This window comes from Accipiter gentilis, chromosome W (assembly GCF_929443795.1).
Source record: "Accipiter gentilis chromosome W, bAccGen1.1, whole genome shotgun sequence".
Classification (NCBI taxonomy): domain Eukaryota; kingdom Metazoa; phylum Chordata; class Aves; order Accipitriformes; family Accipitridae; genus Astur; species Astur gentilis.
This window is the reverse complement of record NC_064918.1, coordinates 4,237,056-4,261,980: the sequence shown is the minus strand read 5'-3', so window position 1 is coordinate 4,261,980 and position 24,925 is coordinate 4,237,056. Positions and strand designations below refer to the sequence as shown.

At 44.1% G+C, this 24,925-nt stretch overlaps 1 protein-coding gene across 1 annotated transcript in view; it reads left to right on the top strand.

Moving 5' to 3' along the window:
• Nucleotides 1–4,734, top strand: part of LOC126035342 (uncharacterized) — a 171,909-nt gene extending 167,175 nt beyond the window's left edge. The window contains exon 2 of the mRNA XM_049793872.1: nt 1,391–4,734. Coding sequence (XP_049649829.1) covers nt 2,876–3,874 — 999 coding nt within the window. The 5' untranslated portion in view covers nt 1,391–2,875 and the 3' untranslated portion in view covers nt 3,875–4,734. The remainder of the gene's footprint in view (nt 1–1,390) is intronic.
• The last annotated feature ends 20,191 nt before the right edge of the window (nt 4,735–24,925 follow it).

Sequence of the window (24,925 nt, the reverse complement as noted above, 5' to 3'; positions counted from 1 at the left end):
AACTTGTTAGGCAATAACCGCAGTAACAATTACAGAAACTAGATATTGAGCTAAGTAAGCAGGATGTGCCAGTCTTGATTACCTTATCATATAACTCCTCAAGAGCAGTTTTCTGAGAAAATAAGGAACTGGTCTCAGAAACCGGCCAAGGCCGATTCCGTGGCTTGGACAGATAAACGTGAGGGAGTGTCCCCTTGGAACTAATTGTAATACCCCTTGGAACTAATTGTAATACCTCTTGGAACTAATTTTAATACGAAGCGGGAATAGGTCATGAATATGTATAGGCGTACCGGGAAATCCCATACATATGTAACACTTAACTGTTTAACTGTGAAACACGTTACCATATCAGGTGCGAGCCGTTGGTGGAGCGGAGACTCCCCGGCTGCCCAGCACTGTTTTGCCTGCTTGTTGCTTGCTACAATAAACCTTGATTGGATTATCCCCGAACTGGCATACAATTTTTCGTCGTAACTTATAACAAGTTGCTTATGCTGAATCAGCAGAAAAGGGAAGAAAACCACCACCTTGTGACCACGGCTCTATAAAGGAGGCTGAAGCAACAACCTGCCTCAGCAGGTAAAAGGTAAAAAGGCTGTGGGACATTTTTTTTCTCATGGCATTACATTCCCTTGATACTGATCCCTTAGCACAAAGAAGACCTTGGGGCGGGCTGTGGAGGAGCTAAGGCTCAGCAAGAAGGGGGACACAGGAAGGGAAGAATTTTGGGTGGCTTGGTGGCCGTAGAGCAGCAGAGTGCAGGCCACCTGTGTTGGGGAAGGAAGCAAGCTCAAACCCACCAATTTCCTTCACCACCACACCAGGTGCACCGAAGAGAGGAGCTAAGCATCAGTTAGCCCCACTAGCTTGAAAGAGCCACTTTCATCTTTTTTTCTTGCATTTGAGTGAAAACATAGCCATCGTTGAATTTAAATATTCTCCTAATGTTTTCAACCTATATATAACAGCAGCATCAGTCTTGGCTCTGAGGCCTGGAAGCAAAAGTCAAACCAAAAGGGAGCCCCACTACTCTCCCACTATCCCCCCCACCCTCTCGGGGGGGCAGCCAGCTGTAGGGAACGGCGCCTGGAAGATCTTGCGATGTTACGGAAAGACTGAGGGTTAGTCGCAGCCCTATGACGTATCCGTAACCCCGCCTACCCTTGTTAATATAAAAGGAATCAATTGCGCAATAAAAGGCGGAAGTTGGCGCTCACACTGTGTGTGTTATTTGTCTCTTTCCCTGGTCCGGGCCGACCAGTGATCTAATCGTGGCACCTTGATATGTAGCGAACGCTACATAGTGGTGACCCCGACGTGGTCGGTCGCACAGGTGACAAAGGAACTTGCGCAAGTGATTAAGGTATTGAAGGTATTGGCTGATGAGGTGGGTGCCCGCGGAACGGTTAGGAAGGGCCCCACGGGCGAATGCATCCAATGGATGTTGCGCCGGGGAGGCATTGGATCTCCTAGAGAAGTTTTAAATCCCCCAAAATGGGGAGAGATTCGGGAGTCTTTGCTCCAATCTGCGCTCGGGGGCGAGCGCAGAGCTGCAGAATGATTACAAACTTGGGGAAAAGTGGAGAGGGTGGTTACGGAAGGACAGAAAGCCGGGGCATGCTGGTTGGCAGCGCGAGCTGCTTTGTTTGCGGATGAGGCGCCGCCTCAGGAACAGCGGGAGACGGTGCCCTCGGGGACAGTGAGTCAGACTCAGACGGAGTGGGCGGTCGTGGAGCAGGGCTCGCAGACCGATCTCTCTCTGATTAAGGGCGGGGACGCGGGAGGTGCGGCGGAGACCCAGGTTTTTCCTATTGAAACGGCACCAGCGGGGCCGGATACGCGCGCCCCCCCCCCCCCCCCCCGGAAGTTTCCCTGGGAAGAATTACGGCGGGTGGTTCGGAAGGACTTAGAGGAATGCCTCTTGGACTGGGTTCCAGGCAGGGATGTTAAGGGACATTTATACTGTCATAAATTGCGACCACAAGGGATCATAATCCAATTAAAAATTTATTGATTATAGCAAGTAGAATATGAGCAAATACAGCGCTGGACGGCAGGGGAGTCTGCGCTCCACCAACTGCCGTACTGAGCAGTTCAAACAGTCCCTTTTTATACACCTTTATTTCCGTGTTGTGAAGTAGTGGAGATACTCTGCGCATGTTTCGGTTGTTGTTAGGGGGTCGTTGTCTGCCTCTTTGAGGCCGAAGTAAGAAGTCTTTCTCCTTTGTCTCATAGTTAATCCCTTACTCATATGTCCTTATATGGGGTTGTCTGTCCTGTTTCTGTCGGTTCCTGGATACCTGGCGGTTATCTTGCATAATGGTAAACGATTGTGGTTATCTTATCTTATCTTACACAGGTGGTGTCTGGTAGCTGTTTGCATGAGCGATTTCCTGACCTTTACATTGAGCTTAACATAAATCTTAATAACAATACCCTAGTCCATAGTTTCTCACAATACTGTAAGTTGAGAGAGTGGGAGGAACGGCCACCCGCGGAGGGAGCAGTTAGGAGGCTGCGGGGGTTGGAGACGGTGGCAGAGGAGGAAACACCCCCCTGTGAGGGAGATCAGGCGCCCTTGCTGGGAGAGCGGACTGAGCCTCCTGGGATTGAGCCTCCCGTGCCTGCTGAGCCTAAGTCTACTGCGCCTTTGCCGGAACGGGTTAAACCCTCGTCTGGGTCCTTGCGGAAGTGGCGTGAGGTGCCAGCGCAGGGCAATTCCGATAGTTCTGACGAGGAGAAGGGGGATGGTGCAATACGGAGGCCATCAAAACCTGCGCCACAGACTTAAATAGAGGAGAGACCGAACATTTTGCAGAGAGTACAGGGTCTGTTGCGGAGACTTGAGGGGGTCATACAGAATGGGGAGCGTATGGTGCCGCTAATGCCCCCCACACAGGGGGCCGGGGATGGCCAGGAAGGGGGCACCCAAAAGGGCGACTGGCGACTGGTGGCCAAAGAATGTTGCCTTTCAGGGGTGCAGTTTCAGCCGGTCGTTCTCCCTATTCGGGCAGCGGCGCGGGGAGGGTATGAGTGGACTCCTTTTGATGTAAAGACCGTTCGGGAACTCGCGAGTACTGTGCAGGCGCATGGAGTGAATTCCGTGCAGGCACTCACTTTGTTTGAATGTCTGCTTTCAACGCCTGTTGCGCCCTTTGATGTGATGCAGCTGATGAGAGGGGTGCTGCCCCCATCATTGCTGTTGTTTAAGGAGAAATGGCGAGCTCAGTGCCTTAAGATCGTGACCGATGCTCAGGCTCCTGGTCACCACCTAGTGGGAGTGACCATAGAACAACTCATGGGGGAGGGGCAGTTTGCGACACCTCAGGCGCAGGGCATGCGCGGACGTGACTTTGCGGCAGTTGCGCCTACTGCCTTGGCCGCATTTAAGCCTGTCGCGGCTATGGACAGAGCAGATCTCCCTTGGGTAAAGATCTGCCAGGGGATTGCCGAGAGGTTTACTGCCTTTTTAGATCGGCTTCAGCTTGCTATACAGGCTGCAAACCTTCCGGAGATGGCTAAGGAAGTGATTGTGGTTGAGTGTGCTAAGGCTCAAGCTAACCTCGTAGTGTTTGAGTGTTTTTTCTTACAGATTGCTGTCATCCTATCCTGGCTTGTGAAGCCTTGGGTATCTGCTACAAACTTCTGGCAGTGGATGCAGGGCCAGTTGGGGAGCCCGATGCGTGTCTGGATGACGTCCCTCTCAGAGCCCATCAATGCGTGCCTTTATGGGATCTGGCTGTCAGGGACGGAATTGCAGAGTTGCTTACAGCCGGGAATCTGGATGCCCCAGACAATAAGGCTTGGCTTTCCATTTACCACCTGTGTGGATTATGTTTGTGTGTGTTTGAGATGTAGTGTTTGGGCTTAGATATGGAAATGTGCTTGTGTTTACGGTACTTTACACAGTTAGTTCTTTGGGTGAAGCTGTTCATAACAGTTGGTCATAGGGAGGGGGAGATGTAGGGTTTGGCGCCCGGAAGATCTCGCGGTGTTACGGAAAGATGGAGGGTTAGTCACAGCCCTATGACGTATCCGTAACCCTGCCTACCCTTGTTAATATAAAAGGAATCTACTGCGCAATAAAAGGTGGAAGTTGGCGCTCACACTGTATGTGTTATCTGTGTCTTCCCCTGGTCCGGGCCGACCAGTGATCTGATCGTGGCACCTTGATATGTAGCAAATGCTACAGCCAGCACTCTCTTGCCCTGCATCATGGGGGGGGGGGGGGAGGTGGGTGTAAAGAAGTTCTCAGCATCTCACCTATGCCAGTAGAGGTAAGGGATCTTGGCATGCACATGTGCCACAGTAAAACATTTCTCAGTGGGTAGCGTGAGACTCTCACATTGAGCACTGTTTGATGGAAGAAATTTATACTTGCTGAAAACATCAGCTGCCAAACTTGATCACTGAAAACCTGAATTTTTGTCTATTTTTCTATTCTATTTACAATCTGTTGGGTGTCTACTGGTCCCCATGTGCCCATCTTGGTCCTGCAGGAGATGAACTGACCACCAAATCTAACCAAACACCAAAACCTTCACTTTATTTCTTTGAAGTTACTAATACTCTCCCTCAGGTTCAATGGCAATTTAGCACTTGAACTCATTTTCTTCCCTGACATATTCCAACACAGCAGTCTCCTTAGCTGGAACTTTCAGCAGCCAAGTGTGTATTAGATGTCGCACTGGCATTTGGCCATATAGGTTACGGGAAGCATTATACCACAGAAGTTCAGACTGTCAGGATTTCCATTAGAAATTCCGTGCCCCCCCCCCCTTTTTTTTTTTCTTTCCCCCCACCCCAAAAATTCAGAATTCTGGCATCAGAAAAGAAAAACGCTAAGCTGAATCCAAGAGGAAATATGCTTTTTGAAAAATGCATGCTCTGCGTTTTAGAAAGACAAACAAGAAGCTTCCTTGTCTTTGAAGGCAAAACTGCTCTTGCTCTGCTCTCCTACTGCCTGGGCTCCCCAGCTGAGCAACAGCTTCCATTGCCCACAGGCAGCAACATGAGCTCGTAAGGTGCTTTCTTCCCTGCCAACCAGCTTAGTCCTTTCTCAGACAAAATAATGCATCTTTACAGCGTGTTGCTACCTACAACTGAATATCCTAAACTACTCTGCAACTATCATAACCTTTTGCATCATGCTCTGAGCATTAGAGAGCTCTAGCAGCCTCATGCCCCTCTGTATTGCGTCTGGCTGAGATGGAGTTAATACTCCCCATAGCAGCCCTCATAGCACTGTGTTCTGCATCAGTAGCTAGAAAAGGTGTTGATAGCACACCAGTGTTTTGGCTACTGCTGAGCAGTGCTGGCACAGCATCAAGGCTGTCTCTCCAACATTTTTGCCCTCCCCTCAATGGCAGGCTGGGACAGGGCAAGATCTTGGGAGGGGACATAACCAGGACAGCCGACCTAAACTAACCAAACAGATATTCCATACCATATGACGTCAGCTCAGATATAAAAGCTAAGTGAAGGGAGACGGAAGGGGGTGGCATTTTTGTCTTCAGGAGCAACCACTACGCGTACTGAAGCCCTGCTTCCCGGGAAGTGGCCAGACATCGCCTGCTGATGGGAAGTAGAGAGTAACATCATTCGTTTTTTCTTTGCTTTCGTGCGCGACCTTTGCTATCATTTTATTAAACTGTCCTTATCTTGAGCCACGAGCCTTTTGTTATATTTTCTCTCCCCCGTCCAGCTGAGGAGGGGGAGTGATAGAGCGGCTTTGGTGGGCACCTGGCATCCGACCAGGGTCAACCCACCACAGTCCTTTTTGGCGCCCAACGTGCGGCACGACAACGGCAGTTTTGCATTAAGCGTTGTATAGCTAGTTATTAAGTGGCAAGCTCCTGTGCAGGTCACAGAGGTTGTTAGCTGCTTGCTTATCTCTAGCTTGCTGAGTTTGGGAACATGTTAATGCAAATAATGGCTGTGTGCTTTGTCCTGGCACTGATGGCTTTGTTGTGCTGTGGGAGCTATCTTGTGGGGAGAATGAAGGAACGCGGGAACGTGCTAATACAAATAGTGTCTATGTGCTTTGTCCTGGCAGTGATGGCTTTGCTGTGTTGTGGGAGCTATCTTGTGGAGGAGATGAGGGAACACATCTCCCTCTCCCTACCAGGCATTGATGTGAATGGTTTTATTATGCAGGCTCCCGAGGTCCTTGTTCACCCTTACGTGAGCTGTTCAATACTAATAATTAATACTGGTGGCATATTATGGGTATTGTGGAACCTGGTCTCTTCCTGGTATAAGAGGAGGCAAGTTTTAGGTGAGGCAATATTGAAATGTGCCCTCAAGCGACCAGTCCCTGGGTGGCAGGGTATATGGAAGGATTTGGGCAGATTCCTAGGACGGTTATCACCTCCCATAATCTGGGATTTTACATCCGAACAGGCAAGTAACCCTGGCAAACTGACACGTCACCTGATAGAAGGGTGCCTTGCCTATCCCAATGAAAACCAGCAGCTTCTCGCACTGTACTGGGGCCTGGCCTATGCCTACCGAGCCACAGTTCAACACTCTCAGAGGACCATGGTTGAGGCAGGGACCCAGACTGCATCTAAGGACACGATGCTCGAGATAGGGACCCAAACAACAACTACAGTAATTGCCCCAGTAGTGAAACGGAAACAGTGGACAAGGAGATCAACGGGTCCATACCATCGATTAGTGAGGGAAGAAGAAGAAGAGGAAAGGCTTGATTTAGAAGCTGGTCCTTTGATAAAGAAATTGGAGGAAGGAGTGAGGGAACTTAAACAAGAAGCAGAAACTACCCGGTCCCTGACATCCTCAGAACTTCGGGACTTGCGGAAAGATTACAGCCGCCAGCCAGGTGAGCGGATTGCTGCCTGGCTGCTCCGATGCTGGGATAACGGGGCTAATAGTCAGCAACTGGAAGGCAAGGAAGCGCAACAGCTGGGATCCCTCGCTAGAAACCGGGGAATTGAAAGAGGAATTGGAAAAGAGGCAGCAATTTGCAGTCTCTGGAGCCGGCTCCTCTCAAGTGTGAGGGCAAGATATCCATTCAAGGAAGATCTTGTAAATTCATCAGAAAAGTGGACTACTGCAGATGAAGGCATCCAGTACCTGAGAGAGTTAGCAGTGGTGGAAGTCATCTACAGTGATCTAGATGACGAGGAAGTTTCCAAAGACCCAGAGGATGTCCTGTGCACACGGGCCATGTGACGAAAGGTGATTCAAGGTGCCCCAGCGTCGTATTCTAACAGCTTGGCAGCAATGTATTGTCCAGATATGGAAACACCAACTGTGGAGAAAGTGTCGTCTTGGCTCCAGAACTTTGAGGAAAATCTCTGTGTCTCCTCATCCCTACAGGACGGTGCCTTGGCTGTTAGGGATGCTCCAAGAAATCAGTCCTCCCCTGCCCCGGTCAGAGGGAAAGGGAGCCCAAGGCGTATGCCACGTGGTACACTCTGGTTCTTCCTGCGTGACCAAGGGGAGGACATGAGGAAGTGGGATGGTGAACCCACCTTTAAGCTGGAAGCCCGCGTACGTGAACTGAGAGGGAAGACAGCTGTTAAGAAGGGGTCACCGAAGAAGAAGGCTGTCAGCGTAGTTGCTGTAGAGGCCCAAGAAGGTACTCAGCGATCCTCCAGGCATAGAAGAACTGAAACCACCTCCCTTGATTCTGGTGAGGGGACTTCTGGTCTGGTACCGCAAGGATCGGACAGTGAATATTCTGATGAGGAACAGCAATAGAGGGTCCCTGCCTTTGGCCAGGAGAAGGAAAGGGATGATCGGATGTTGGAGCGGCGGAGGAATGCACGTAAGTCGACCCAATATGAGTGATAGAAGTGATTCAACTTTATTCGCGCAGCTAGCTCATATTTATACAGTTTGCGATAATTATGCCTACTAGTCCTAATATGATTGGTACTTTGCTAATGTTTATTCATTACTAAAACACACCCACTTGTGGCTGGCAGCTACGCGTGTTCAGTAACTTTCTCATGAGAACTTCTTCAAAAGTTACTTGTGAAGTTATGCCAAGGTCACACTGTTTTTACCTTTCTCCCGATAACGGCAAGACCAGCTGTTGTTTTTCTCCTGCTATCAGTAAGGCCAGCTATTTTCGGCCAAGGCCTAATCTTGTTGCTCAAACTGACATTCTTTCACACAGAACTCTGCTCGCACAACTTTTCCACAGGCCCATGTCCCTTTTCAGCAAGCCAGCTCCCAACAATCGGATATACTGGACTGTGTGGATTCGATGGCCTGGCACATCAGACCCACAGAAGTATAAGGCTTTGGTAGCCACTGGTGCACAGTGTACACTGATGCCATCAGGATACAGGGGCACAGAATCCATCTGGATCTCTGGAGTGGCAGGGGGATGCCAAGAATTGACTATACTGGAGGCTGAAGTGAGCTTGACAGGGGACAAGTGGGAAAAGCACCCCATTGTGACCGGCCCAGAGGCCCCTTGTATCCTTGGCATAGACTACCTCAGGAGAGGGTACTTCAAGGACCCAAAGGGGTACCGGTGGGCTTTTGGTGTAGCCACTGTAAATGCAGAGAAGATCAAACAGCTATCTAGCCTGCCTGGCCTCTCGGAAGATCCCTTTACTCTGGGATTGCTGCAAGTTGAAGAACAGCAGGTGCCTATCGCTACCAGGACAGTGCACCGTCGGCAATATCGGACAAACCGAGACTCCCTGGCTCCCATCCATGAGCTGATTCATCACCTAGAGAGCCAAGGAGTCATCAGCAAGACTCATTCACCTTTTAATAGTCCTATATGGCCAGTGCAGAAGTCTGATGGAGGATGGAGGTTAACAGTACATTATCGCGGCCTGAATGAAGTGACACCGCCATTGAGTGCTGCTGTACCAGACATGTTAGAGCTCCAATATGAACTGGCATCAAAGGCAGCCACATGGTATTCTACAATTGATATTGCCAATGCATTTTTCTCCATTCCTTTGGCAGCAGAGTGCAGGCCACAGTTTGCTTATGTCCCTCTCTTCTCTCTCTCTTCTGTCCACTATGTATGAATCACGACAGCCAAAGATCTTGAAGTGAAGTTTTCTACCGTTCAAAGCTTTGTACATGTTCTCTCACTCTCTCCTTTTCTAACTCTCCTCTTTCTTTAAGTCTAAATCACCAGCCTAAAAGAGGACTATGGAGAATCCATGAAGATTGTATAGACAATGTTTGAGCCACGGGGTGGTGTGAGGGACTGAAAGAGTTAATGTCTCAAACATTGTGGTGGGGCAAGTTCTGCATAACAACGAACTCTGCATAACAACTAACTACAGGTGAGAAGCTGATCAGCACAGGACATCAGCAACAGGGCGCAGAGGACATGCCACCAGAGGGTGTGCAGCTCCACGTTCTGATAAGCTGAGCAGGGCAGCTCACCATGTATGGCCAAAGATCAAACAATGGTCACGCCTGCAGGGAAGGAGAAGTTACTCCCTAAACGGCCCCCAAGCCCACTGACCCATTTCCCAAAGGTTCTGAAAGCACAAACAGCCCATGACACCTAATTAGCCTAATGAGTTCGAGTGCCTGCCTGAAGGAGAGGCAAGGAGATGATAAAAGGACACAAACTGAAGCCCCACGTGCATGCACCCACCGGAATTGCACCTCTAGGCTGACTGGACTAACGCTGGACACAGGACTGGTGAAATCTTTCTCCTTTCTTTTCCTTTTTCTCTCTCTCTTTCCTTTTTCATAATCCCTACACCTCATCCCTGAATTGACATAAACCGTTGACCAAGTCTGGGACTAGGAGTGGATCTAGCTGCCCCTAGGCTCTTCTCTGAGAAGGAGTCTAGAAAGCAAGGGGGTCCACTCTGAACCTTGTGACTCAACGGGAGGGATCTCCATATTCCCTGAATTGATATATATGTGGTTACCACGGGCTACACGGCTTACTGATGGGGTTTCATGCCAATTCCTGTTGTGAGAAACCACGCCACCTACTGTTACGCCTTCCAAGTTCAGGCTGCTTCTGCCATGAATAAAATGTTTAACTAATCGTTTGGTGTCATTTCACCTTAATTTAGCCCGACGGAATTCAGAACTCACCACAGTCCCTCCCAGGTCTGTCCAGCACCAGTTGTGACAATAGTAAAATAAAACAAACATTTCCCATTTTACCCATGCACAGCTGCAGAACAGACAAATATGCTGTGTTTATTTTGATCTATGTTTTCAGGGAATATAATAAGTGACTGGAAAATAAAGTACAATCAAAGAGAAACATCATGACTTTTTATAGTTCTCTACATCCCTTGAACGCATTCTGAGCTGCACTGGTTGCTGCTGTTGATGCGGTGTTGGCTGCAGCAGTTTGTACAGTTTTGTTGGACATCACTCCTGTTGCAAACTCCTGCTGCGCTTTCTCAAAACTAGCACCAGTTGTGTGGTAGAGACCATGCACCTCGGGAGGTGGAAAAGCAGTGAAAAAAAGTGTGCTGAGCCTTCCATTTCTTGGTAGAGTAATAGCAAAGTCTCAAACACGAAGCAGAGCTATGTGGTGGTGAAATCTGGTTTGCTCATATGTTTGCGAGGATCTGGAAATGAATAAACAGATGGTTTTTTCCACAAATCCTACAACTTTTGATTGCCCTGCTGTGCATGTAGTTTGACTGTAGGGATACCTGTAACTTTTTGCAAGTTCAGAGGGGTTTTGTAGGTCTTCACTGAAATGTGTGTGGTATCTACTGTCTGAAATAACATATTTAAATACACAAACATGCTGCATCCTTAGCATAATGCAGGACCCATAGCCTGAAAAAACATCTTCTGTCTCAATTTGTATATAAGTTGGCATACTCATTAAAAGAGTTCATAAGTGTGCATGTTAAAAGAAACAACAGGAAACAAAACCAAAAAAGTATTTTTGAATCTACTGTGTCAATAACATTCTGGTGAACTTTTTTCTACATCAATTTTTAGAAACATCTTAATTTCTTTGATTGACATGGTTACAAGAACCTATTAAGCTAAGCTATGACTGAACATTAAAAAGTATAAAATATCCCAATAATGCAGATAAATATCCGCTAAACTAGTGAGATGACCAATTGCTCTGCATAATAAGCAAAGGTATTAATCAATATGTCTTATAATCTCTAGTACAACAAAAAACCCCAAATCCTGAGTAACTTCCAAGTATCTGAGTATTAAAATTAAAATGCTATTTCTGATTCATATTGAATCAAGTGACAATAAAGTTGTCAAATAATATTACAAAGACATTTTCATTCAAGTGTAGCAGGAAAATTAATGTAACTTTTTTCTTTGTTATAAATGTGACTATTTCTCATCCATAAAGATACACCAAGTCATATCTGAGTATGCATGTTTTTTGAAAAGAATCCAGATGCATGTGGTAGAAAGAGTGTAAAAAAATGCTCACCATACATTTTTCTTGTTTGTTTCTTTCTCCTGTACCTGAGTATTTATGCAGAAAACAAATAAGGAGAAGGGACATTTCCAGGCTATGCTTAAAAATTCTAGCTTACTATAAATAGGCCAGAAGAGTTTGGGTATGTGAAAACCTTTAAGCGTAACTGTAACTGAGGTTGAATTATTAGAATTGCCAGCACATCATCAGCAGAATGCTCAGTTACATTTAATCAAAAAAACATAAAAAACTTACTAGTACATTAGTATCTGAACTTAGGTCTTCTGGATGTAAATTCATAAAAAGGAACCAAGGGAGAAAAGCATATTTCTTTGAGCTTTTATGCTACACAGTCATTGACAGCAAAATGTTAAAATAATATAAGCAGAGAAATAAAAATCCTTCTCTGAGGTGCCAGGCATCTCCCTCTTCTATTGATTTTAATGGGAATGATTTTGATAAGAGCTGAAACTTAGCAATCATTTGAATCATGCTTTACTCAGCCTGATGAATCACCACAGATTTGAAAATTGTGACCTGGCATCTACAGGTCCTACCTTAGTGCATTCACCTACCCTTTCATTGTGGGCTTACCTCCCAACTTCTCTTATTCAAAGCGATCCTTCCCCATTTTACTTTGCATAAATAAGTGCACTGTAAAACCAGCATTTCATAACTCCATGATAGTATAAGCAAAAAAATACTATAGAAGCACAGTTGTCAAAAGGTAAGGCACACCCCCAAGAATATAATTTAATCCCCATTACTTTGTGAGAGAGTACCTCTCAAGCAGGAAAGCAAAATCCAGATCCAACGTAGGAAACAGAAGAGGGGAATAATAAGTAACTTACCTTTTTGAACATAACTAATGAAATAACAGCAGATGCTGTGAAAAGTGCAGCTATGATTATCATCATAATGCCAACAGGGATACTCTTATTAAGACCAGTAAGAGATGAAATCCACCCACTGAAGGAAAAAGAAAAGACAAACTTTAGTAGCGCAGCACATGAACCATTCAACCACAGGTATTCTCATCAAGGGAAGCTTTATAACCTCCTGGTTCTGATCAACTGAATATTTTTGAAGAAAAAGTCATGGAAATTATACATGAGCATATTTCTGTTCTATAATAAGCTTTTACAGCTTAGTTGCCATTTTCCCAATGCATGCAGTGAAACTATAAGGAAAATTTTAGCAAAGGTGATTATCCTTGAGAGTTGTGAAGAAATTAAGAGAGACATTAGAGAGTTTCTCATCAACTTTTTGTTTGTTTTTTTTTTTGTCATACTGTCATTTCAGAATAATTTAATACTACATGACTTCGTGGAAGAGAAAATGTCCCTAAAAAGATAGCTTCTACGTTCTTCAAAAATAAAACAAAAACATGCCACACATAGAGCTTCTATGTGGGAAAACTCATTTAGCTGTATCCACACAGTGATGCTTTCTCAATTGGGGTTAATATATATATATATTTAAAGTAGATAGTGTCAGATTAATTAAGAGAAAAGATTGCTATATCAGTATCTACTTTGAATGTTTGCCCATTCCTCAAAATTAAAACACCAACATTAAAGTACAATATCAAACTTGAAGCCACAAAAAGCAGGTTGCCTTAAGTAAAAAAACCCATTAAGATAGAAAAGATTCTTCCACCGAAAAAAAGCAAAAAAATTCTGTAAACCCAAACAACCTTAAAACTTTCCTCTACTTGTTTCAAATTGCTTTTATATCCCCTATGTCCAACTGGACTCTACCACAGAACTCCAAAATCAAAACTGTAATTAGCATCTTCTGATGATCTGGCTACTCTTCATACCCCTTCCCCATGTATCCTTAAAAGCACACTCCACATACTTGGAGAGTTGACCCTTTAAAATTACTTTTTTACTTTGTTCATGTCAATCAAGGTATCTATGAAAAAGCAAAATATTGGATTTGAGAGAAAAAAAATAAAACAGGATTTTTCCTTACACTCCAGTTCTAAAGCAATGATGCTTTGTCTGCTTTATGTACATTTGGTGATTAGCAGAAAACCACTGATACACAGAAATGTCATTATTGTGACTCATAGCTTTCCATGCTATCAGCTGGCTACTACAACCATGCTTTTTGTTAATTCAAGTTTATTGGGTTTCTTTTCCAAGAAGGGTGATTGATTCCCAATAGCTTTTCCTTGCAAAATCTAAATATTAGACATTGAAGCTTCAAATAAAAGCTATATATATATACATAAAAGCTTCAAGTAAAAGCTTATATACTTATAAGCATCAAAATGAAAAATCAACTATTACAGAATAAGGAGCTGACTTGGACAAATGAGCTTTTCAAATAATATCAAAGATATACCACTATGTTCACTCGAATACAATGTTGACTCATTCTTCAAATTTTAGCCATAAATTTCATTAGTAAATATATTATTACAATTAGAAATAACTAATGATACAAAATAATATTCAAACAGTATATTATTACAGCCTAAATTATTCTCATTTTTCTAAGTTGTGCTTATTTCTTTATCCTAAATATAGAGCAAATAACATCTCCACACACCACTAAAATAGGGGACGTAATGTATAAAAGGGTAGTTCAAAGTGGCTTACACTGAAAGATAAAATTTTGACCAGCCTAATAACAGAAGTACCTCACACTCTCGGGATATGTTTCACACACTTTTCCTAGTCAAGAACACTCCAGAAATGCTTTTTTGAGTGCTAAATGTAACAATTCCAGTGAACACAAGATTATTTTTTTAAAAAAAAACACAAAGACTGTGTTGCAGTTGCCATATCAAATATGAGTGTTTGTCTTACAGACAGTACAATGCTACTGAAAACAGAATACTCACCAGTTTCCCCATCTTTGAAATCCTGCAGCTTGAAGTACATGTACAGCAAACTGACAGATATATACAAAGAAGAACACAAAGAACCTGAATGAACTGTCACTCCTGAAAGAGGGGGGAGGGGGAAAATTAAAGCATCCAGGAAATTTTTTACTTTTTACAAATACTGTAGTACCAATCTAAAATTTTTTTTCTGCATTAACTAGAGGAAAAGTGCTTTGATTTATTGATGGTGACTTGAAATACCAGTAATTCTGTGGGTTTGTAGAGTGTTTATTTACAAGAGCTGCTACTGCTTCTTTAATATAGTATTTTTGCCATTTGCACCTCTAACAGAGGTGAGAACAGCAAGATACTATTCCTCAGTGTTCTGTTCAGCACACGGCAGGGCCTCTTAGACCAAACATACAACTTTTGCTACAATGCATGAAGAACAGAAGTCTGCTCCACTTTCAGACTGAAGTTCACAGCACTGGCAGGATGGGAAAAAAATATTTTACTTGTAAGAGGAAATAAATCTAATAAGGAATTACTGAAAGATATTGCAGATCAAAATACTGAAGCAGCTGTTGTTTAAAAACAAAATATACAAAACATATTTGCTGTTTAAATTACTAAAGTGTCAGACTGACAAAGACCAAAAGTGTTAAAAGCCTGTCAAAAAAACCCAAATATAAACATACAGGCAAAATCTCAACAAAGACCTCAACACATTACTATCAAAACTAATGATTGCATGATATGTTTCCTACCAAATTTCTAAAGGAAGTAAAAATCACTTAAGTTATGGAATCAGATTTTGCCAGTAATAGCTCTTTTGCAGAAGGGAATTTGCTAATTTTTATTTATTCAAACAGTTCAGTTCAATAACTATTTCATGTTCAGCTGAACAAATGACTGAAAGTTGAATATGCAAGTAGTAGTTTTCCTTTTCCAAACAGTAAGAAACACTAAGGATTTACTAGATATAAAACCCTGAAAGATAATGTGACATTGAACTCCACCAAATCAGGAATAATAATTTCATATATAACACTATTAAAAGAGAGTTCGTAAGATTTATAATTAGTTAATGAAAGCTACCATTTTAAAATACTGGCAATTCTCTGTATTTTTAATTTATCTCAATCTGTACCCACATTGTAACCCAAGTCATGAACAAAAGTTAGACTAGTAAATGAAAAATACTCTTCTTATTTTTTAGCCTTAAGGATGTAAGAATTTAGTGTATGAGCAAATGCAAGTTAAACTATATCATTCCTCAAAGATGTGTGGGTACAGCAATATCTCCTTCGTTAGTAAAAAGAAACATCTCATTTAGTGTAAAGGTTATGCCCAACTGTAATTTATGGCTATTAATCTTTCTCTACAAAAATTAGTGCATTTAAACTGAGAACATCCTGATTCATTTCAATGTAAAAAATAATTCCCAAGAAATACTGTAAGAGCACAGGAATTCAGAATCTCTACACACTGATTTTCACAAAAAACTGTTCAATTTTGCATGCAAACCAAGCATTCTATTTTTAAAGACTAAGATACCACACCTCAAGCTTGTGAAGTCTGCAAAATCCAGATTGCTAAAAGCTAGGAAAAATACTGGAGTTTGATTACTATATACCTGGTCTGCTGATTCTTAAGAATCTCAGTCTACTTCAATTACAGACATTGCAGGTCACATAACAATATAAGATTTTTTTAAGTGTAGAGTTTTATGAAGTTCATCCAGGAAGCCAAAAATTGAAGACAACCTTAATTATTAACCACATGTGAAGGGATAGAGATTTAATGAGCCCAATACAAAGTTAAATATTTCCTACAACTATTATGCCAATACTAGAAGCTATAAATAGAACAGAATACAACAGAACAGAACAGAACATTTTCAGTTGGATGTAAAACGATCATCTAGTCCAACTGCCTGACCAATTCAGGGCCGACCAAAAGTTAAAGCATATCATTAAGGGCATTGTCCAAATGCCTCTTAAACACTGACAGGCATGGGGCATCGACCACCTCTCTAGGAAGCCTGTTCCAGTGTTTGACCACCCTCTTGGTAAAGAAATGCTTCCTAATGTCCAGTCTAAACCTCCCCTGGCACAGCTTTGAACCATTCCCACGCATCCTGTCACTGGATACCCAGGAGAAGAGCTCAGCATCTCCCTCTCCACTTCCCCTCCTCAGGAAGCTGCAGAGAGCAATGAGGTCACCCCTCAGCCTCCTTTTCTCCAAACCACACAAACCCAAAGTCCTTAGCTGCTCCTCATAGGACATGCCTTCCAGCCCATTCACCAGCTTTGTTGCCCTCCTCTGGACACATTCAAGGACCTTCGCATCCTTCTTAAATTGTGGGGCCCAGAACTGCACAGTACTCAAGGTGAGGCCACACCAATGCTGAATACAGTGGGATAATCACCTCTCTTGACCGGCTGGTTATACTGTGTTTGATGCACCCCAGGATGTGGTTTGCCCTCTTGGCTGCCAGGGCACACTGCTGACTCATATTGAGCCTGCTGTCAACCAGCACCCCCAGATCCCTTTCTGCAGGGCTGCTCTCCAGCCACTCCTCTCCCAATTTATACTTGTGCCCAGCATTACTCTGTCCCAGGTGCAGGATCTGGCACTTGGATTTGTTAAATTTCATGCCATTGATGATTGCCCAGTGCTCCAACCTATCTAGATCCCTCTGCAAGGTCTCTTGTCCCTCGAGAGAGTCAACAGCACCTCCCAGCTTGGTATCATCAGCAAACTTGCTAATGGTGCATTCAACTCTTGCACCCAGATCATTGATAAATCTATTGAACAGGACTGGCCCCAGAAATGAACCCTGAGGAACACTGCGCTGGTGACCAGTCACCAGCCAGATATAGCCCCATTCACTACAACCCTTTGAGCCTTGCCCTTCAGCCAGTTCTTCACCCAGCACACTGTGTACCTGCTCATCCCACAGTTGGACAACTTGTCCAGAAGGATGCTGTGAGGGACAGCATCAAAAGCTTTACTAAAATCCAGAAAAACCATATCCACCGCCTTCCCTTCACCCACTAGGTGGGTGACCTTATCATAGAAGGACATCAAATTAGTTAAACAGGACTTTCCCTTTGTGAACCCATGTTGACTGTGCCTGATGATTGCATTATTCTTTAAATGCCTTTCAGTAGCACCCAGTATGATCTTCTCCATAATTTTTCCAGGTACTGAGGTTAGACTAACAGGTCTGTAGTTTCCTGGGTCTTCTCTCATGCCCTTCTTGTAAATTGGAATAACATTGGCTAGCTTCCAGTCAGCAGGGACCTCCCCAGACTCCCAAGACCTTTGGTGTAATCGACAGGGAACCAAATTGTTCCCTGACATTGTGTAATTCGTGTTGAATTAAAAGAAGACAATAAGGCTTACATACCAATCGGGAAGGGGGAAGAGACATATTGAGATTTAGCAGATGCCTTGTGTAAATAACAAGGCTTGCTTAAATGTTGTGTGAAGGTCACGGGAAAAAGGCAACGGCTATAACTTACTAAATAAGGAGGGAAAAAGACAACAACTATAACTGACTAGATAAGGAGGGAAAAGACAACGGTTATAATTTAGCAGATAAGGGGATTAACTCTGCCACGACTGCACTTCTCCACATCAAAAGACATTCTGCATCAAATGACACTCTCCCTTGAGAAGATTGACCGAATCTGCCTAGTAACAAACCTGCACGAGTGAAGAAAGAGGAAGCAGGACAAGGCGGAGACTTACAAGAAAGGGGTGCATGAACTGTATATAAGGAATGTAACTATAACATAAAGTTGCGAGCTTTTGGCAGAGCACTGTCTCCCTGTTGGGAATTGCCTTAATGAGAAAGGATATGGGTCTATGGAAAAGTTGTGCGAGCAGAGTGGTGTGTGAAGGAATGTTAGCATGGGTAGCAAGACTAGGCCTCGGCCAAAACTGCTGGTCTTGCTGATATCAGGAGAAAGATAAGGACACTATGACCTTGGCAGAGTTTCATAGACAACTTTGAGAAAGTTCCCATGAGAAAATTGCAGAACATCCATAGCTGCAAACCACAAGTGGGTGTGTTTTAGTAATGAATAATCATTAGCAATGTACCAATCATAATAGGACTAGTAGGCATAATTATCATAAGCTGTATAAATATGAGCTATCCGTGCAAATAAAGTTGAATCACTTCTATCACTCATATTGAGTCGACTTATGTGCATTCCTCCGCCGCTCGCATCTCCCCGGCTGCCCAGCGCTGTTTTGCTCTCTTATCGCTTGCTAATAAATTCAATCTTTTTATTTAATACGAATTGGCTCCTCCAATTTGCCACGAGCGTCTATAACATTTGGTAGATGATCGAGAGGGGTCCTGCCATAACATCTGCTAGCTCCTTCAGTATTCTGGGATGAATCCCATCAGGCCCCATAGACTTGTGAACATTCAGCTGATACAGCTGGTCCTGTACAATTTCAGTGTCCACAAATGGCAAGTCACTGTTCCCACGCTCGGGGTCTTCTGACTCAGAGGACCGGGCAGCCCAAGGTCTATCAGTATTATTAAAGACCAAGGCAAAAAAAACCCTGAATGCCTCTGCTTTATCTTCATCCCTATTAGTCGGGTGACCATCTTCAACAAATATTGGTCCAATGTTTTCCTTGAATCTCTGCTTGCTATTAACGTACTTTAAAAAGCCCTTCTTGTTGTCTGACACAACACTGGCCAGTTTCAACTCTAGTTCAGCTTGGGCCTTTCATGTCTTCTCCCCACATATGTGAAACACAGATCTGTACTCTTCCTGCAAAGCCTGACCTTCCTTCCCAAGATCGTACAATGTCTTTTTCCTCTTGAGCTCCACAAGGAGTTCCCTGTTCAGCCAAGCTGGTCTTCTGCCCTGCTTGCTTGACTTGTGACACTATGGGATTGCCTCCTCCTGTGCTTTTAAAAGGTGGTTCTTAAAAACTGACCAGCACTCGTGGACTCCTAAGCCATCAAAAGCAGATTCTCAGGGTACTCTGCTAAATAGCTCCCTGAATAGCTTAAAGTTTGCTCTCCTGACGTCCAGGGTAGTAACTCTGCTGTCCTTTTTTCTCATTACACTGAAAATTTTAAACTCAACCATTTCATGATCACTGCAGCCAAGACAGCTACCTACCATCACATCTCCCACAAGTCCTTCTCTATTCACAAACAAATCTAGAAGGGCATCTTTCCTAGTTGGCTCCCTGATTACTTGTGTGTCGTGGTTTCACCCCAGCCAGCAACTAAGCACCACGCAGCCGCTCACTCACTCCCCACCACCCAGTGGGAAGGGAGAGAAAATTGGGAAAAGAAGCAAAATTCGTGAGTTGAGATAAGAACAGTTTAATAGAACAGAAAAGAAGAAACTAATAATGATAACACTAATAAAATGACAACAGTAGTAATAAAAGGATTGGAATGTACAAATGATGTGCAGGGGAATTGCTCACCACTTGCCAACCAACACCCAGCTAGTCCCCGCCCCCACTTCCCAGTTCCTATACTAGATGAGACGTCACATGGTATGGAATACCCTGTTGGCCACTTTGGGTCAGCTGCCCTGGCTCTGTCCTGTGCCAACTTCTTGTGCCCCTCCAGCTTTCTCACTGGCTGGGCATGAGAAGCTGAAAAATCCTTGACTTGAGACTAAACACTACTTAGCAACAACTGAAAACATCAGTGTTATCAACATTCTTCACATACTGAACTCAAAACATAGCACTGTACCAGCTACTAGGAAGACAGTTAACTCTATCCCAGCTGAAACCAGGACATTGTGTCAAGAAGTTATCTTCATCAAACTTCAGGAAATTCCAAGGCTTGCTCATCACAGCAGTATGGTATTCCCAGTTGATGTCTGGGAAGTTGAAATGTCCCATAAGGACTAGGGCTACCGATCCAGAGATTTCTTCTAATTGCCTATAGAATACCTCATCATGGCTGGGTGATGGGTAGTAGACACCCACTACAACATCTTTGTTTTCCATCCCCCTAATCTTCACCTAGAGGCTCTCAACCACATCATCACTAACTGTAAGGGCTGTACAATCAAACTTCTCCCTTACATACAGTGCAACTCCTCCACCTCACCTGCCCTGCCTATCCCTTCTAAACGGCCTGTACCCCTCCATCCCAGCACTCCAATTGTGGGAGTCATTCCACCAAGTTTTGCTAATACCAATGATATCATAGCTCTGGGAACTGATCAACACTTCCAGTTAATCCTGCTTGTTTCTCATACTGTGTGCATTGGTGTACAAGCATTTCAGATGTGCTCCTGAACCTTCCATGCTCCCAGAAGCAAATATTTTTAAAATATTTTAAAGGATATTCTATGATATTCCTAACTGTTGCCATCGACATTTCAGATACAGCAACTGAAATAATGGCAAACACTTGTTTCTAATGAAATCATATTAAAGGATTATCATAATGATAAACAAGCAAATTCTGTAATGTTAATGCATTTCAACAAGTGTAGTATTTTTTAAAAATATCTTAAGTCAAGCTAAAGTTCTTACCTGAAAGCTCCATAAAGTGATCTGTACCAGCAGACAAAAGAACAAGGGGTAAAAAGCAAGAACCAGAGGATACTTAATCCAAAATCAACCCCTCGTGTAGCATCAATGTAAAACCAGGCCAAACATCCAAAGATATTAAGAAACAGCGTCAATGTATGGACTGTAGAAGCAAAAGCAAAAAAGTCTTAATTAAATTATGTTCATGTAATAAATTATTACAAGGGCTAAAGTAATACCCAAACCATGAATTTTTAAACAAAACATAAGCATGCTGATAATAAATCAATATCCTCTCTCAGGAATAAGCTGATTTTTATAGTTTTCTAACTTTCAGGTTAAAGCCATTTTTCACAAGTGAAAGTACTGAACATGAAAATTCAAGTAGTATCAGGTGTATAGCGAAGAAAAAAAAATCCGACACAGAAATAAAATATTTTCAAACCTAAAATGATGAAAAACAGAGGTTTCTACAGCTGCAATAATTGATACTTCTTCTACAGTAACTACTGCGTACAGATATTTGCACTTTTTAAAAAATGTTAGTTATTTATTTTCTCTCACAATCAGGCAAGTAAATGAGTGCAGGACTGTCATCCTTAGTATTATAATACAAAACTAGTGGATTTTTATTTTTTTTTAGAGAAAAGCTTATAAACTATTGCACTAGGTTCAGCAGGGATAGAGTTAATTTTTACAGGAACCTGGGAGGTGGGGGCATAGCCGGGGCAGCTGACCTGAACTAGCCAAGGAGCTATTCCATACCATGTGACATCATGCTCAGTATATAAATGGGGAGCGGCCGGGGGGGTGTGGCTTCTGTTATCGGTGGGGGAACTGGCGGAGCATCGGGTCCCGGGTGGTGAGCAGTTGCACTGTGCATCACTCTTTTTGTATACTTTTTCATTAGTGTCGTTGTTGTTGTTGTAATCTCTTTGTGTTTGTCCCAGTAAACTGCCTTTATCTCAACCCTCGAGGTTCCAGTTTCTTTTTCTTTTCTCTCCTCCGTCTCCTCCCCATCCCACCGGAGGGGGGCGGAGGAGTGAGCGAGCGGCTGCGTGGTCCTTTGTTACCGGCTGGGCTGAAACCACGACAGTCCTTTTTTTGGCGCACAACGTGGGGCAGAAGGGTTGAGATAACGACAGATCTGGCCAGAGCGTGTTGAAACAAATTTGCCAAACGCATTTCTTAGATAAATAGATGTTAGTAACAATGTTGTTTCATTTGTTTACATGGTGGCGTTTTGTAAACTCTTATATGCTCTATGTATTGCCTGTAGTTGCGTATCTCATCTCTGGGAGAGTGATTGGGATTATCATTTTGCTGTACTGGGCAATGTCGACTTATGAAATGATTACATCACTGGTCATGAGGTTAAGCTGGTATCTGTATGAGGCAGTGATATCATTTCCATACTTTGGGCACCTTCTGTCGGATTTTATTGGTAATTACACCCAATCCATGGGGAAATTAGGAGGGGGGATACTTCCCCCTGTCCGTTCACCTCCCTTTTCTCCTTCTGACTAAATACAACAGCTTTTGAGAATTTTGAATATCCTTGGGATGCGCAATCCAGTGTGCTGTTAGTGCTATGCCTCCTGAATATGTTTCAAGTCTTCTTTAGGGCTACAAAAAGGCTCTTTAAGAGTACCACCAAGAGATCTGCCCCAAAGCTGGATACTCATGGGTGGCACGGCATGTGGGAGGATGTGGGCAGGTATCTAGAGAACTTCTCACTGCCAGTGACTTGGAAGTTCACTCCCAAACAACTACAGAACAGATGTCATGCTGTATCCAGCCTCTGGTAACTGTCTACGTTTATTGTGTTTGACCCCAGGGCTCTTGGCCTGGGGCCTTGTGTTATTGAACCCAACTCAGGAATCTGGAAAATGACCACTCATACTTGGAATTAAAAACACCTCCTCACGGGCTATGATCCTACCTGCTGCCCCATGGGTTTTGGTATATCATGTCCTGAATGCACCACCAACTACAGAGACCACACAGTGGTTCACTGGGGCGCAGGTACGGTATCGGCCCCCGTTAGGACAACCAGTTGCAGCCAAAGTTATAGCTGCTGATGACTCACAAGCTATAACTATCATGGTGCAAGGAGAATCTGCATGGCGGTGCGTGCCAGCACAGCACTTAACATGACGGGAGTAGGGTATAGGCTATGTTTCCCCTCCCCTTTTATGTTCACAGATGGACATAGTCATGGATACTGCCGCAACCCAAAGAAAACATCTAGATGACCCTGGCTAATGTAACCGGACAAGATTCCTTATGCCTCAGTACAGCAACACCAAACAATCCCTTTTTCACATGTCTAATAGGGGTTCCGCTGGCATCAACGAAGTTTAAGAACCTATTGATGGAGACCCCTGTGCAGCAGGCCATAGACTTGACGGATTGGAATGCCTTGTTTCCATGGATTGGGCATTCACCCTCATTGCCACCCCAGGAATCACAAATTCAGGGGCCCCTGAATGCAGATTGGTGTAGAATTATCTTATTTACTGTTAGATGTAGATAGTATTAGACATGCAACCTTACAAAATAGAGCTGCAATTGACTTCCTATTACTTGCTCATGGACATGGCTGCCAAGACTTTGATGGACTCTGTTGCATGAACTTGAGCGACCACTCCACATCTGTTCATGCACAAATACAGGAGCTACAAAGGCTAAGTCACCAACTTGTCGTGCAAACAGGTTGGAACCCGTTTGTGGGGTGGACATGGGGGTGGCCATGGCTACAACAACTCATCTTAGGTTTTGCTCTTGTATGTCTTGTATGTTTATGTAACGTGTTTTGTCCCCTGTATTATTCAACTAATACGACAAATTATGGATACTCTGCTGCAACAACATATCGTACGAATGGTAGAACGTTGTCATGTTCCATCCACGGACCACGTGGTGGCATGTGTACAGAGGGGTTAAAAGATGGGATTTTGGTCCATGGATAAACACTAGGGGAGAAGTAGATAGCCAAGAAAAACGCAGTCAGCACAGAAAACGGATGGTTTGTTGCCCATTGCTTGGAATGCTGACCACAGAGATAAGAAAGCAGAGCAATACTGGGGGAGGACGTGCAGCAGGCTGTTGCACAGCACAGCTGTGAGCATGGTCGGCACATGACTGCTGGATTATGACAATATGCCATGTGTACAAAGCCCATGAACCAATAGACAGGATGGCTATGGCTCATGCAGTGCACCTGGCCAGCGAGCGCATGCGTCACAGGCTCCCTATGTTGCAACCGAGGTGTGTTTTGGCACCCGCTGGCCACGTGTGCTGAAACCCATTCCTCTGCAAATGTATAAACACCGGGATTTCCCAAAGAGAATTGGGCTGGTGTATGGCAAGGCCACTATTGCCTCCGTGGGGATGCCCACGTAAAGCTGGCACCTACCGATTGCTGGACTGAGCTCGCGGTACAAGACGGCACAAGAATGTACGGATGGTCCATCTTCCTCATGGTCCTCAGGTCGGTATGTTAACTTGCTTTACAAGATACCCTTAGCATAATGCATGACTGTAGTTAATAAAAGCTTGCTTTTTCCCTTATAGTCAGTGTGTGTGTGTGTTTGCCTTCTCGGGAATCCTCGAAACCACCCTAAAACACATCCCTTGCTAAGTTAAGCTCCAGCCACGCCTTGGCCTTCCTGACCCCATCCCTACACAACTTGGGAGTATTCTTCCCAGGATACCTGTCCTTGCTTCCACTGCCTGTGCATTTCCTGCTTGCCCTTTAGTTTGACCAGCAGGTCTTGAGTCAGCCATGCCAGTCTCTTACCTTCCTTTCCTTATTTCTTACACCTGGGGATCGAGAGCTCTTGCACTCTATGGAAAGCATCCATAAAGATCTGCCAGCTCTGTTCTGCTTCCTTGTCCCTGAGGGCAGTTTCCCAGGGGGTCCCATTGACTAACTCCTTGAACAGCTGGAAGTTTGTTTTCCTAAAATTCAGGTTCCTGACTTTACTCTTCACCTGTCCCATATTCCTCAGGACTGCAAACTCCACCAGTGCATGATCACTGCAGCCCAGGCTGCCTCCAATCCTGACGTCTCTGATTGGCTCACTTGTGTTGGTGATCAATAGGTCCAGTAACACACCCCCTCTGGTAGGGCTGTCTATTACCTGGCCTAAGAAATT